Source organism: Chrysemys picta, chromosome 21 (genome assembly GCF_011386835.1).
Source record: "Chrysemys picta bellii isolate R12L10 chromosome 21, ASM1138683v2, whole genome shotgun sequence".
Lineage (NCBI taxonomy): Eukaryota > Metazoa > Chordata > Testudines > Emydidae > Chrysemys > Chrysemys picta.
Window position 1 is genome coordinate 6,787,135 of NC_088811.1, and position 16,438 is coordinate 6,803,572.

At 44.9% G+C, this 16,438-nt stretch overlaps 1 protein-coding gene across 11 annotated transcripts in view; it reads right to left on the reverse strand.

Annotated features, from left to right (window-relative positions):
- Positions 1-16,438, reverse strand: part of MIB2 (MIB E3 ubiquitin protein ligase 2) — a 106,326-nt gene that overhangs the window by 64,270 nt on the left and 25,618 nt on the right. For all 11 annotated transcript variants that reach the window (XM_065575255.1, XM_042852846.2, XM_008167293.4 and 8 more), the window contains one exon: positions 4,418-4,736. In XM_065575255.1, coding sequence (XP_065431327.1) covers positions 4,418-4,664 — 247 coding nt within the window. In that variant the 5' untranslated portion in view covers positions 4,665-4,736. The remainder of the gene's footprint in view (positions 1-4,417; positions 4,737-16,438) is intronic.

The following is a 16,438-nucleotide window of genomic DNA, read 5'->3' on the forward strand; positions in this document are numbered from 1 at the left end:
TTGCAAGGCTGAATGCATTAGACAGAGCTCAGCTGGCATTACTTAGAGCAGCAGTTCTCAAACTGTGGGTCGGGACCCTGTTTTAGTGCGGTCGCCAGGGCTGGCATCAGATTTGCTGGGGCCTGGGGCTGAAGCCAGAAGTCCAAGCCCCACTGACCAGAGCTGAAGCCCTCAAGCTTTGGCTTCGCTCTCCCCAAGGAGGGGGAGGGGAGGTTTGGGCTTTGGTCCCCCTGCCCGGCATGGAGGGGCTTGGTCTTCAGTCCTCCTTCCCGGGGTCGTGTAGTAATTTTTGTTGTCAGAACAGGGTCGTAGTGGAATGAAGTTTGAGAACCCCTGACTTCGAGGGTACTCAGAGTGCTGTACTGTTGTGAACCACTTTCATTAGGTTCCTCTACAAGAGGTTCTGAAGTTCCCATTTCACCTTCCTACACACACGCCGCACAGAGAATAAGTTGGACTGTTTATTGTTTTAAATTAAATGCTTTAAGAGGAGGAGGAGGAGAGCCCGGGAGCAGAAACTGGGTTATTTAAAATGCTGATAAAGATGCCAACTGCAGAGTGTCTTTAGGAAACGTTACACAGGCAGACTCCAATCACAAAAGGTGATCGGCTTAACACACTAGTCCTGATGGAGGGGCTGCAGCTCTACTTGTTTTAACTACTGCCAAAGCCTTTAAACACTGCTTTTATATAGCTCCGGTACTTCTATGCCCCACTCCGATAGTATCTGAGCACTTCAGTTTTCCATGCATTCATCCTCACTCCCGAAAAGTTTACTATACTATTCTAGCACACAGGCCCTCTTCTGGCTCCATCTATAGGAAGCCCAAGGGGATGTCTTGTTATCCTCAGACAATTTGCTATCAGTCGCTAGACGAGGACAGGCAGGCTTTAGGTATCCTGGAACCCCAGGCAAAGAATTCTTCGGTTCCCTCCCTCCGCCTTTTATCTGAGGCACGACAGCAGGTCTCAGTCTCTTCTTTTTCCCAGGTCAGGTCTCCTCCATCTTTCTTTCTCCCGGCTTTCTTCTCGGTCTTTCCTCCTCTCCCCACTAGCAGTCATGATAAGTTTATGGAGGGGATGGTATGATGGGATAGCCCAATTTCGGCAATTAATTGATCCTTGATTATTAGCAGGTAAATATGTCCAATGGCCCGTGATGGGATGTTAGATGGGGTGGGATCTGAGTTACTACAAAGAATTCTTTCCTGGGTGCTGGATAGTGAGTCTTGCCCACATGCTCAGGGTTTAGCCGATCGCCATATTTGGGGTCGGGAAGGAATTTTCCTCCAGGGCAGAGGCCCTGGAGGTTTTTTGCCTTCCTCTGCAGCGTGGGGCACAGGTCACTTGCTGGAGGATTCTCTGCACTTTGAGGTCTTTAAACCATGATTTGAGGACTTCAATAACTCAGACATAGGTTAGGGGTTTGTTATAGGAGTGGGTGGGTGAGATTCTGTGGCCTGCGTTGTGCAGGCGGTCAGACTAGATGATCATAATGGTCCCTTCTGACCTTAAAATCTATGAGTCTATGACTGACTCCTGGCCAGCTGGCTTCTTCCTCCAGCCTTTAGGGGTGGCTTGTGAAGTGGAAAGCGTTTCTGCAGCAGTGCTTCAGCAGCATGGTGCACTCCACCCTTGAAAGCTGAACTGGGATTTCCAGACACACTCAATGGGCTTTGGGAATCTCACCTTTTTGCAAGCCGTAGCCGTAAATTACCCATCTTATGCTTAGAGCTGCTCCCAAGACTAGCAGCAACAAAATAAAGCAGCTCATTCTTACTGCTTCCTCCACATAGGCTTGCCTCACCAGCCCTTGCAGGAGGAGGATTAGGCCAAAGGCTCCCCCTGGGGCATGCAGCAGAACAGTTTTCAGCTCAGAGGGCTCCCCAAGAGAACGCCTCATCTTTCACGCAGCAATTGGCAACCCCCGCGCTCACGCCAGAGACCAAGCACCGCTCCAGTGAGATTGCTTGGGAAGCTTTCGTATTGAACGGTTTTTGCTTTTTAGCCCTTCTGATGTGAAGCACGTGTCTCAGAGAATTTGAAACGTAACTAAAAAGCAGCAGCGCACACAGTACTTGGGAGCTTGTTCTGCATGAATGGGGATGATTCCTTTGAAAATGAAGTTTTAATAATGGTTTAAGATACAAAGTCTCAACAAGAAAAGGGGCCTGGGAAGCTCAGTGAGCATCTGTATGTGAGCACGTCATTTATTCTGGATTAATGGCATCTTTCAGTGCCTTTTTCATGCTCTTGCGATAGAAGAATAAATCAAACAAACTCAAATGCTTCATTAAAATGATGTTACATGGGAGCAACTTTTGATTTTCTACAGAGCCGCTTTTTCTGCTCGCCAATGAAAAATCTTTAATAAATACATCAATGGCTTTGTCAAAATTTATTTCCCTTTATTTTCCTATCACAGATGTACACAAAAACCAGGAGTAATACATTAAAACAGGAATTCTCCAGCTCCCCACACCAATCTCCTCTCAGATTTCATTAAGAACAATTTAAAATCAGGGACACAAAGCAGTCACAAGTGGATCCCTCCCCTACATCTTTCTGATCACTGGCCCAAGAATATTGGAAAACATTCACATGACCCAGAAACATTTGTAGAACTATGGCAAAATGTTCAACTCTGGCTGCCTAGAGTGAGTCTCCTAAACAAGAGAGGCTTGATTTTCATAGCTCCCAGGGGATCTGGGGTTACATAGCAAATCAGGGCATTTTTATTTTGGTGCCTATATACCTCAGGCATCCAGATCTGAAAAAATTGTTCTCACAATCCTTTGCAATAGTTTCCTACATATGTTCAGCATCTCTAATTCCTTGCATCTGAGATCAGGGGGTCAACTTCTCCCCTCAGCTCTCCTGGTGCAAGTCCGGAGCAACTCCAACTTTGATTAAAACGTTCTGGATTTACACTGCAGGCAGAATTTGACCCAAATAGTTTATATTACATCTGAAGGCAGCCTCGAGACTCTGCTTCCCAATAGTACAAAGCAATGGTTTCTGGCTTCAGGGTTCTCGGGACAATAGCTGCTAAAAGTCGCATCAAAATTCAACTGCAAAATCAGAATCATCAGCATAATTTTGGGCTGATACCTGGCATTCAAATGATATAAAGCATCCACATCTAGGCCCAGAAACTTACAAGGTATCTTTCAAACCATGTAACGGTACCTCAGATCTAGCAGTAAGTTTTGTCGGCATTTTGCCAGTCCTAGACTTTGGGCTAGTGCAATTTTCAAGCTGTTGGAGTCAAACAGGAAGGTGATGGGAACTAAACTGCTTTTCTTTAGAGTTGGTTCTGAGCTGCAAAGTTCGAGTCTGTCAGGCAAGGGCAGCTTTAGTGTGGCTTCAACAGTACCCACAGAAAGCAAAAACAAGGGTGCAAAGACAATGGATTTTTTTTAATACTTCATTGATAGGTATGTACAGGTTCATATGAATGATATTTGTGTGGGTAAAGTCCACTGATGCGGCAGCCCCTTATGCAAGGTTGCAATACCCGGAGCTGGCACCAGCCCAGTGGGACGGGAAACACTGCTGCTGGGTGAGTGTGGGGCAGGCTCACTCTCCAGCTCCCCTCCACACCAGGCCAGGATTAGGGTTGCTGGAATGGAGGGTGGTCAGCGCCCCCCCCTTGGTGGGGCAAGGAGGTGAAGGGGGATGACGCTGGCCTATGTATTTTAGACTGCCCCCCATGAATTTACAATAGAGTTTAGTAGTGAACCCACCGAATCCAGAAGCTACATCTACCCTGGGTTCAGACCTTTCCCAAAGTCCTAGGGCTGCTTGGGCCTGGGGTTTGGCTTCACACCAGTCTCTGCTTTTTAAGTAGATGAGATTTATCTCTCCCCCCCCCCCCCTTAAAAAAAACAACGAATTTTGTTGTTTAGGTGAAAGCGCTGGGCAGTTGTGCTCTGTCATTCTAAACGTGAGAATATTTAAAGGAGTGAAAAGAGAATGTCAAACATTCTCTCCCCTGCTCTTGAGTCAAAGACCCAGGTGACTTGTTGGGCACAGTATGGCTACCACCATGGCAGTCTAGTTCACAGGCTATCTGACGATATTTAACCACCCATGATACTGGTACCTTGCCCAACACTCTGAAAATGGAAAGTGCGAACACTAACAAATTCACACTGAGTATTATCTTCATTTTACAAATGAATCAGACACAGATGTAGTGATTTTTCCCCCCCCTGGTGTCACAGAGCACGGCTTCGTATGCAGGAATTCCTGGCTCCCAATCTACACCCACACTGAGTCTCCCTAGCAGCTGCGAGACCTGGAGATGTAGAGGATGGCTGTCATTTGAGCCAGACATATGCGAAGACAGAAGGCTTTACTGAATTACATGGCTGCACCTCTTGTCAACGTCCAACTAATATTTCACTGGCCTTACCTATTTGTGCATTATCGTACAGAAGAAGGTCATAGGCTCCTTGGAATCCAGTCCGATAATTGGTTCTGGTCCCTTGATCCCACTGGACCACCACAGTCCTATCCGGTGTTGTTGGGCTGCCTTGCCGGCCAATCTCAACCACGGTCCCAACGTTCCCTTCGCCGTTGTCCTGGTTGCCCCATTTCCAGTCAATTCCACGGACCACCCGCATCCCGACCTGCATGCTTGCATATGGGTCCAAGTCCATCACACGGTACAGCGGCCCTCACTGGCAGGGAATCTCAAAGGCAAGATGGAGGGAGCCGTGTGCCCAGCACACCTAGTAAGAAAGCACACAGTTAAGACACATTATAGAGCAAGGCACAAACGTGACTTTCACAGCAAGGTGAGTGTGTAAATAATTTTGGCTAATTAAAATAGGCCTACAAGGGCCCACTGAATTAACGTTTTTGTAGATTTTGCATTTTCTGAACGAGTAACTCAAATCCAACAGGTCATCTTTGGTCAATTCAGATTCCCCCTTCCTCTCCCTCACCTGCACCAAAATGATTGAGAGCTACTTTGGGTAGCATGGTGTTATACTACAGAAGAACATCCTGGGACTTCAAATAAAATTCTCTCCCTTGCAGACGGGGCGTGAAATCCTGGCTCCATTGAAGCTAATGGGAAAATCTCCCAGACGTCAACGGGTCCAGGATTTCACCCAGGCTGACAACAAATTTCAGCATTTAAATTGGTATTTAATTTATGAATCCTCTTTCCTCAGGCCCTCAAACAAAACTACATCTACTCACATACTGCTCTATTATGAGCAACATCTGTCCCATCCATAATTTTCCACCTGTGTGAGAAGCCGGATGAAATGAAAGAAAGGAAAAAGGCTTCTCTTACCCACCCACCGGGGTCCTGCTACCAATGCTGGCTCCCACATCGTTAGACCAGCCACAGAGGTCTAATCACATGGATGTGTGCAGACCCTTCTGTTTGGGGGGCTCTGCTCCCTGCCACTATGCCTCAGCCTGGGGTTAAACCAAAAAGTCATTTGAAACAGTCAACCTGCTTTCACAGAAAACTCATCTCCTTCCTCACCTCTCCTGGAAACTGGGCCCACAACAGTGACCACAAGCCCAGTTTAGAGTGTATAATAAAACCCAGAAATTCAGAGGAGTTCCCCTTTTGGGAGCACGTTGCACAGCTCTGCTCGCTACAGGGTTATGAACAATGCCAGCTCCAAGTTTGTACTTGGCTCCTCCGTTCCACACACCACGATCTGATGCAGCATCTGCGCAGCAGCTTGTGTTTTGTTACAGGAGCTGCAGGATAATTTTCATCTTTCCTTATTGCACTGATATTCCAGATCTGGTTGGTATTGTAACCAATTTGCAGCCAGCTAACATTTTATGGTTATAGGTATGCTGCGTGCCAGGCCAAACTTGCAACTTCCTGCTTTTCATCATGAACGAAGCACAGATCATCTTCCTCCAAAAGCACAGGCACCTGCCATGGTCCAACATTTTCAGTGCTGTGGGTTGGAAGCTAGTCGTGGGGCACCTCCACAGTCTACCTACAGAAATAGGTGCTCTACAAAATGGTGTCCTCTGCATAGTGTGACCGCACACACAAGGTCACGCCACATGGAGGATGCCTTTTTGTAGAGCAGGTCTGCTGGAGGGAGGAAGGGAGCGGATGCATTTGGGGGTTGGAAGGAGTTGTCCAGCGGGCTGGATCCAGCCTGTGAGCTGCCAGTTGGACCGCCAAGCTTCCTTTAGTTGCTATCAGTATAGGATCTATGACACACTGGAATCAGTCCTGATTCCAACACTAGAGGGCAGCAGTGCCCATACATTACCCAGTTCATTTCAGTATTATAGTGGTTTAAAATACACCGCTACCCCTATATAACGCGAACTGATATGACACGAATTTGGATAGAATGCGGTAAAGCAGTGCTCCGGAGGGGCAGGGCTGCGCGCTCCGGCGGATCAAAGCAAGTTTGATATAACGCGGTTTCACCTATAACGTGGTAAGATTTTTTGGGTCCCAAGGACACCGTTATATCAGGGTAGAGGTGTACCACCAAAAGATGTTCAAACTATTTTGTAACCATAGTGAAAATAACTAATAATGGCCTTTCAAAGTCTATCCTCCATTCCTCCAATGTTCAAGAATTCAGCCATTCAAGCATTTACATTTAGGTCATCTTCAGAAGACCAGAAAGCGAACTGTAGTTCTGTAGGCTATAGAAGCACTAAAGGAGACTGTAGCAAAAGTTTCTAGGAAATAGAGAGTGTCAGAACACTGCAAAAATGTACTGAGAAGGAAGACTAGAACGCACTGCAAGGATTCATGAGGCTTTTGTTCCTACTTATGTATAAGATCAATCCCAAGACAAAACGACTATAAATCTTCCCTGCACTCTATTATAGGGAGGTGTGTCAATATCCACAGCAAGCGTTAAACAGTCCAATTCACAGGACTCAACTCTCAACATGATCAGAGAGTCATGATCAAATGAGAAACCAGGCACAGAAGCATCACCCCTACTGGTAACATTTTAAAGAGAGAATGTGCACAGAAACTGTACTGCTTTCACCCATGAAATCGGAGTTCCTGTCTTGGTTAACAGGTCTAAGATTAGACCCACACACCTAGAAATAGTTTTCATTTTAAAACATGGTGTGTGGAGGTGGAGGGGGAAGACAACCCAAAGCATTAGCCATTGAAAAGCCACGCTCAACAACATTTAAAAAGTAAGCTAGTCTTTGATGGATGAGCCATCAGCAAGTCAGGGCAGCCAGGAGAGAAAGTATGTCACAGCTAGGGCTGGCTGCTTGTCATGCCAGAAAAGAATGCTGAGGTCAGAATTTATTTATTTTTTAAAATGCAGCAAGTTATAAGGGAGGGAGGTCATGCTGTCTGGAGCCAAGTTCTTTTCAGGCTGCCACAAAGGTCATCAATTAGTTTCAACTGCCACGGTTGATTTTGCAAGGATACCTATCCATTGGGAACAGAACTGAGATTAACAAAACCCATTTCAGGCAGGTCAAATAACCAACAGAGAGTAACAACCTCCTGCCGCTACTGATGCCGGCTAGATTTGAATGGGTAATCCAGAGGTGAAAGAATCTCTATCCTACCCCCAAATCCCTAAGTCAATCCAATTCCTGGTCTCCCCTAGCTATTCAGTACCCCAGCGCTCATTCCCTCCCAAATACTATGTTAATATTATTCACCAATCTTTTGCACATCCAGGACCCATAAAACCTCATTTTCTTTAAGACATTTGTGGTGTTTCTGCAGCAAGACAGATTTGCTGGAGATGGATGAAAATGAGAAATAAATAATATTCACCCAGAGAGAGAGAGAGAGAGAGAGAGAGAGATGTTGCTGGGATTTTAAGTTTTAACAGCAATTTATTAACGCTAATATGGCTATTCTGGTTTCCAATTAGAGGACAATGAGGGATTATAGTTTGCGATTACATCCCTGTCCCATTCAGTTACTTCAAACTTTAGTCAGTTCAGTAGCTTGATTAAGCAATAACCTTTCTTCTGAAACAAGAGTAAAAATCCTGCTCTTAAAAGGGATTACATGAATCAGTCTTGGTTAGATGAACAGTCTTTCATCAGAAAAGTCAGGGAACCCCTCCCCCCCCCCCTTCTGTGTTTTGAAGAAATACTTTTATTTAAAATGTAGGGTAACGTTTTCAAAAAAAGACCTCAATGACTTAGGAGCCTAAGTCCCATAAAAAGTCAATGAAAGACTCCCAAAGTGCTTAAATCTCCTTTTCAAAAGTGACAGAGGAGTTGAGTCATTGAGGTGAAAATTGTATCCTTTGGCTTTTAGCCTAATTTTTTTTTTTTTAATCCTAATAGGTCATTTGATCTCTTCATAAAGATCTTTGTATCTCAGAATGAAGTTCTAAAGAGCTAAATTCTGCTTTCAGATGCCGTTGAAATAGCTTCCATTCGGCACTAAATGTTCATAAATGACGTTTGCCATGAATCGGCACTTGAAACTAAGCCCCTTTTTAGTGGCAGGTGATTAGAGATACACTGCAGAATGATGGGGCCAAAATAAAAATGGCTTCAAGGATAGGAAATGTTTTTGCTTTGCAATTTATGTGAACTAAAAATAGAGATTAAAATGGATTCTGTATTATTTCTGATATTAAAGAGGTATTCCCGTGATGAGTAACGTTACAATACTGCATATCACAAACATTCATCCATTCAACCATCTTGTTCCTTGTAATTTCTGCTAGTTAGTATTTATTGAGGGTGATACTTAGTCCAGACTAAACACAAGATAAAGTCTTCGGCACCAGTCTCAAGATGAACACACCCCCTTCTTCTGGTCTGTCTTCTCAAGATACTCTATCCACCCTCTGCTCTCATGCAATAGCCCCTCCTGGGTTCCTTGAAGTCTCTTCAGCAAGCTGAGACTCCCCAGGGCTTCCTACTGTAGTCCCCCTCTTATCCAGCTGGCTTCTGTCCTATCTCCACCCCATGACATAGCCCCATGACCTGCCTTTATTCATTTTCTCCACCTTGGGAGACAAGCTAAGTGTGTCACAGCTGGGGCTGGACCCATCTCCCCATGACAGCCCTCCATCTAGATGTCCAATCCTGCAAGGTGCTGAGCATCTTCCAGTGATTTCAGTGGGAAGTGAGGGCGCGTTACATCTTGTGAAATCGTGCCCCAAACCTGACAGCCAAAGTGCAGCACCAGACTTTGAAGGCAACACACACTGCCACCGCTATAGCCACCCATCAGCGTTCAAGTTTATTTTTCATTTTTGTCCGACATGGTGGAAGTGAAAAGATGTGGTGGGAATAAAGAGTCATACACTAAGCCAGACAAACAAACGGAGGATCTTAACTGCATTTCAGGATTCAAGACAGCTTCTCTGCATACTGTTCTTGGCACACTAGATCAAAATGTTTCCTGCTCATTTCTTTCCCAAATGTCTGAGGAAGGAGGTTCACGTGTCAAATAAGAAAACAAACCACTTCTGAAGCTGCTAGGCTGAACCTAAAGGGCCACTGTTGATTATGCTCCGAGAAGAGGGAACCGCCATGACCCAGCAATATAGACTCATCCCTGAGCATCTGCACTCCCTGTCTAGCCTTCCCCACGGAGATTACCAACCTACCTGTTTATATAGCTCTGTCCTGGCCTCTCTGCACTGTCAACATCATCTCCAGTATTTTGTCAATAAAAGTCTGGTAAGGAAATATCCAGATCCTCCTGCTCACAGGGCTATTAAAGGTGGATGCGGCAACATCAGCGTTCATTCACACACACTCCAGCTGCCCGCTGGTTTCGTACACTTGCATGGAGATGGTTTATTAGGGCTTTGCTGCTCTATAGCGCTTTCAAAGCCTGGATCTCGATGGGCTTTACAAACATTAATGAATTAAGCCCCTGGGGGGCTAGCTCAATATTATCACCCCCTTCCCATACTACAGACGGATAACCAGAGGAGATAAATGACTTGTCCATAATTACAGATAGAATCAGTTTGAGAACTGAGTGTGGACCTCTGCGGTAACTACTGGATCGCACTCCATCCCATGCAGGGATTTACTGCTGGATTTTTGAAACATTTCTTCACTCTGTACTACCTGTCTGCTGGTTCTGTTCAGCCACTCAAGTTTATTCCATAACTGGGTAGGAAGCATAAACTCTGCTAACTCATTACGCATGAACACACCATCCCAGCATTAAATGACAAGCTATTTGTTATTTACAAGAGGGCCCCACTGGCCAGGGCACATCTTAATTTCAGTTTAGAATTTGACCTTTGAGACAAGGAAGGGTTTTCTCCCCTTCCCTAAATACAGTATTGTGCAAACACAGTACCTAGCGGGCCAGGAAGGCAATGCAAACACGTTTCTCGTGCACACCACTGAGCCTTTTGCTCATATTTGCTTTGATCAGGGAGAAATCGGGACGGTAGAGACCTTAGTTCTTCTTGCTTTCTCGTGTTTAAGAAGACATAAGAACACGTGTGCATGGCCGGGACAGGGAAGCTGCGTGTGTCATCTAGGCCAGTCCCTCCTCTTAAGAGCCATTTCTGGATTTGTTCCCTCTGGTATAGTTTACTAAGATCCCAAAAGCATGGTCCAGCTAGAAGTCTGGGCACTTCAGAGAGGATCAGCGCCTAGTAGCTAGATACAGTTATAGCATCCATCCATCTTATGGCTCAGAAGTTTATAGATGGAAGAGACCGCTAAATCATGGACTCTTACAGTTCCATTTGACAGAGATTAAACATCTGGCTACCTAATCTAACCCACAGCTTAATCCAGACCTCTATTACTAGCCTTTAAAATGAAATTTGAACTGGAGGAGGTTTGGGGGCGGAGGGGAGGAATCTAGGGCTGTCGAGCGATTAATTGCACTTAATCACGCTGTTAAACAATAATAGAATACCATTTATTTAAATGTTTTTGGATGTTTTCTAAGTTTCCAAATATATTGATTTCAATTACAACACAGAATACAAGGTGTACAGTGCTCACTTTATATTTATTTTTGATGAAAAATATTTGCACTGTACAAAAGAAATAGTATTTGTCAATTCACCTAATACAAGTACTGTAGTGCAATCTCCATCATGAAAGTTGAACTTACAAATTTAGAATTCTGTACAAAAAAACCTGCATTCAAAAATAAAACAAATGTAAAACTTTAGAGCCTACAAATGCACTCAGTCCTACTTCTTGTTCAGCCAATCACACAGACAAACAAATTTGTTTACATTTACGGGAGATAATGCTGCCCACTTCTTAATTATGTCACCTGAAACTGAGAACAGGTGTTTGCATGGCACTGTTGTAGCTGGCATTGCAAGATATTTATGTGCCAGATGCGCTAAAGATTCATATGCCCCTTCATGCTTTGGCCATCGTTCCAGAGGACATGCTTCCATGCTGGCAACGCTTGTTAAAAAAAAGTGTTAATTAAATTTGTGACTGAACACCTTGGGGGAGAATTGTATGTCGCCTGCTCTGTTTTACCCGCATTCTGCCATACATATTTCATGTTATAGCAGTCTCGGATGATGACCCCGCACATGTTGTTCATTTTAAGAACACTTTCACTGCAGATTTGACAAAATGCAAAGAAGGTACCAAAGTGAGATTTCTAAAGATAGCTACAGCACTCGGCCCAAGGTTTAAAAATCTTAAGTGCTTTTCAAAATCTGAGAGGTACAAGGTGTGGAGCATGCTTTCAGAAGTCTTAAAAGAGCAACACTGATGCGGAAACTACAGAACCCAAACCACCAAAAAAGAAAATCAACCTTCTACTGGTGGCATCTGACTCAGATGATGAAAACGAACATGCGTTGGTCTGCCCTGCTTTGGATTATTATCGAGCAGAACCCGTCATCAGCATGGACATCTGTCCTCTGCAATGGTGGTTGAAGCATCAAGGGACATATGAATCTTTAGCTCATTTGGCATGTAAATGTGCAACACTGGCTACAACAGTGCCATGCGAACACCTGTTCTCACTTTCAGGTGACATTGTAAACAAGAAGCAGGCAGCATTATCTCCTGCAAATGTAAACAAACTTGTTTGTCTGTGCAATTGGCTGAACAAGAAGTAGGACTGATTGGACTTGTAGGCTCTAAAGTTTTACATTGTTTTATTTTTGAATGCAGGGTTTTTTGTACATAATTCTAAATTTATACGTTCAACTTTCACTACAAAGATTGCACTACAGTACTTGTATTAGGTGAATTGACAAATACTATTTCTTTTGTTGATCATTTTTACAGTGCAAATATTTGTAATAAAAATAATATAAAGTGACCGCTGTACACTTTGCATTCTATGCTGAAATTGATATGTTTGAAAATGTAGAAAACATCCAAAAATATTTAATACATTTCAGTCGGTATTCGATTGTGTAACAGTGTGATTAATCGTGATTACGTTTTTTGAGTTAATCACGCGAGTTAACTGCGATTAATCAACAGCCCTAAAAATAACTTATTCTCAGCGGCCTGGCTCTGGTGGGAGACAGACTTTTGGGAGGGGGCAGGAATAGCCGCTTTCCCTTAAGAGGACGGACAAATGAGATGCACCATCCGCATTAGCAGCGGCCTCCCAACTCCAGTGCTGCAAGGGAGGGAGATGGAGACCACAGGAAGGAATTCAGGTGATGACTCCATGTCTTTTCAGTTGTCTTTGACATCGGGGTGGCGGGGTTCCCAGGCATGCCAAAAATTTACATTGCTGTGCTGCTTGCTAATCACCACTGCAATTCCCCATGTTACCAAACACACAGTACCAGCAGAACAAACACCTTGGGGCTCTCTGGACTATTGACAGCTGCTGTAGGCGTCTACATGCTACAGTATGATGAGTCCTCTCCCTCCACCCCGACTCTCATCCTTTAGGTCAAATCCTTTGCAAACCAAGAAAGAGCCTTCTGCTTTTTCCATCAAGTTACATAAATTGTCTGCACACTGTCCTAATTATAACTGCCCCAAACCGGACTATTTCAAAAACATGTTTAACGATCCAGTCACGGCTCTGTTTAAACATGCAGAGCTAATTCAGCTAACATCTGGCACAATCGTAAAAATAGAAGCGAGCTTTGAAAATAAATAAATTAATTAAACGGGAACCATACAAACAAGCAGCTCAAACCGCTGCAGCATCACTTCATGGTTTCAAACACACCACAGCCTTTCCATTGTGTTCTCATTTTAGCTATTCCATTCCACTTGATTTGTTTCTATAACCAATTTTTCCCCTCCATCCTCCCCCCATTTAGACACAAACACGCTTCACAGCCACTTGGCAAGTCCTGTGGAATGATCGCCCCTCTTCTGGCCAATAGGCTCTAAGGCAAGCAGGGACCACTACGGTCATTGAATCTGACCTTCTGCAAAAACACAGGCTGTAGAACTTCACCGAAATAATTCCTGGAAGCAAAGGCCTCGATCCTGTGATGAGTGCCATACAGGTGCTCACAAGGAACTCACTGCAGGGTGGGGATATACAGCAGCAGGGAAGGGGACATAATCGTTCCACATGGAACCAACTGTCCATCACATTGCAATGGGTTTATCCTCACTGCAAAAAAGACCCGAGGCAGCGAGCCTCAGAGCCTAGGTCAACTGACTTGGGCTCCTGGGGCTTACGCTATGGGGCTAAAAATACCTGTGTAGACATCCAGGCTCAGGCTAAAACCCAACAATGGAGGAGGTGCTCAGAGCCCAGGCTCCAACCAATGCCTGAATGTCTATACTGCTATTTGTAGCCCAGGAGCCTGACCCCACAAGTCAGAGTCAGCGGACCTGGGGTTGGAGACTTGCTCTTGTGGGTTTTGTGTTTGCACTGTACACATACCCAACCTTTACAAGGCCCCACAAAATACTACTCCAGCCTCCCTCTCATCTCTTATGTCTCTCTCTCTCACACACACACCCTCCTCCGTCACCCTGTTAGTCTCCTTCCCCCATTCCAATCGGTCTCTCCCCCCACTCCAGATGCTATCACCTACCCATAGAACATCTTCCAATCCATTTGCCATGCCCTCACCTTTCCTGCATTCAAGACCCTTGTACAGACTTCTGCCATGCCCAAACTAGATACACACGAGAAAGAAAGGCCTTGACCGATGATTATCTCCGCACTAAGGAACTGTGGCCCTTGCAAGGACAATCTTTACAGCCAGAGTCCCACACAATCCATCACAGCATGACACAGGCAGAAGAGGATGTGTTCCAATTACAGACTGCAGGCAGTGGAACTTTCATGCCCTATCAGCCATGACCCACTCCCACACTGATCCCCAGACAGGCGATTTAGGGGTGGTTTATTATTCCACTCCCTGCTACCCCCACAAAAGTATGACAAGTGCTTGTCTTATTAACCCAGCAGGAGTGCAAACCCAAGAGGAAAGGAAATGCTGGTACTATGGCAGCCCCCGGCGCTCCAGAATGCCCTTTGTATTATTGGTCAAATGGATGGCGAGCTGGGAAAGAGACCATGAAAAACCCTTTTTATGCAGTCAAAATTAAAGGACCAAAATGTCTCCATTTACAGATCCACTCCAATGCTTTGAAATCCTTCTCATTCAGAAAAACAATGGCTGGTAAATCTGCTACAGAGCCCTATAAGCACGGAGAAACATTTGAATAGTTAGGCCTTTAAACACAACATCATCAGTGTTGTCATTGGTTCCTGCATGTGCAATGTCATCAGAGTGTGCAGCTGGAAAAATTATATATATTTGTTTATTTTGCAAGGCTCCTCTCTCGTATTTAGATTAAATCTTAATTACAGCCCAGCTGTTGCATTTAAAGTGACAGCTGCCTTTACCAAGCAAATTGAAAGCCTCTTTTCTGCACAGAGACAGAGGCAATTCCAAATCCACCCTTAACAATAAATAAAGCAGGCCTGGATTTTTTGTGTGCGTTGTTGCTTCCATTCTGACAGACCCTGGCTATGAAATCGGCCTGGCGAATTGAACAGGTTAAGCTGTTTTTTATTCACTGCAATGACCCTCACACCCTGGGCTTTAAAACAGAGGGCAGGACATGCAAGCTAGCCAGAACATTTCCAATGCAGTTACAGCTGCATAAAAACCCCCGACGTCTTCTCTGGGGTAAGATTTCAGAGGAGCAGACAGGAAATTAGGTGCATAACTCCCATTATCTCCTCTTGATGTCAAACCAGGGGATATTTGGAACTGCCGCCAAAGAGAGGTGATGGCAACGTTTTTTGTTTTTGTTTTTTGCGCTTGATTAAGTTGGAAGACTGGACTGTGGGAAAAATGCAGCCACCTTGGCTTTTGTGCTTTAACCAACGGCTTTACAAAGCCCCTGTGTACATTTTTAAAGACTCTCCACACTAGTTGCGGGGGGAGGGGGAAGAATCATTTATGGTGGGGGTGGGGAATCGATGATATTAGCAACAAAGCAAGCCAGCTATTGCTATATTGGAGGGTGGCCATTAAGAGGACCCCTGCATTCCGAAGCCACGTCACCTGGAGCTGCCCGTTTCACTTATCTAGGGGAGTCAGTTTGGGACTGATGCTGGGGGAGACAGAATTTCAAATGTGCTTGGAAAGGAAAAGCTGATTATTGGCAGACAGCCACTCCTTACACTGGTATGTTTTATTACTATCTCCCTCTGGTACAGCTCAGGTGATGTTAGCAGGAGTGCCAGTGTGGGCCACCCTGCTGTCTAGGGTAGGCCCAGTGGATGGGCTAGGTGTCTGCTCCTGATAGGAGATAATACTGGAGTAGATGCAGCCCATTCATGACCTTTGAATCAGAAAGTCACAAACCTGTCGACATCTGTATACCCAGGTTTGCTTACATAGGCACTAGGGTAGGTTGCTAAAGGCACAACTGGCAATTAGGTTATCCCAGGGTCTTTCAATGAGAGTTAAGACCTAATTGCTATTTGTGTTTTTGAAAAACTGCCCCAGCATCCTTTCATGCTAGTGCACCCCCTGACTCCCCCGATCCCACTGCAGCCATCTTTAGCCCCTGAAGAAGAGTTCTGCGTAGCTCAAGAGCTTGTCTCACTCACCAACAGAAGTTGGTCCGATAAAAGAGATCATCTCAGCCACCTTTTCTCTGTAATATCCCGGGACCAAATACAGCTACAACACCACTGCACTCAGCCCCTAACACATGCTGTACTGTACTGCTTACTTGTAGAAAGATGAAAATATTGACAAGAAACTACGAACACAACACCCCTTTGCAAATGCTGGAGTCAGGGCCAGTTCCGGCCAGGCCGGGCAACTCGCTACCAGGGGAAAACTGAAAGGCAAGTGTGATGCCTACGGTTCATGGAGCTGCTTGGTACCCTGTGTGGCACCGTGATGTTTAAAAATACCATCCAACAATGACAGAAGAACTAGCAAGGCCTAAGAATAAACTCCTCCCCTGGCCATGTACCACCTTCAATATCCATGAGGAATATAATACAACATTTTGGGCAAATAAAAATGGTGAGATTTCTGTTAAGTCTTTGCAGGGT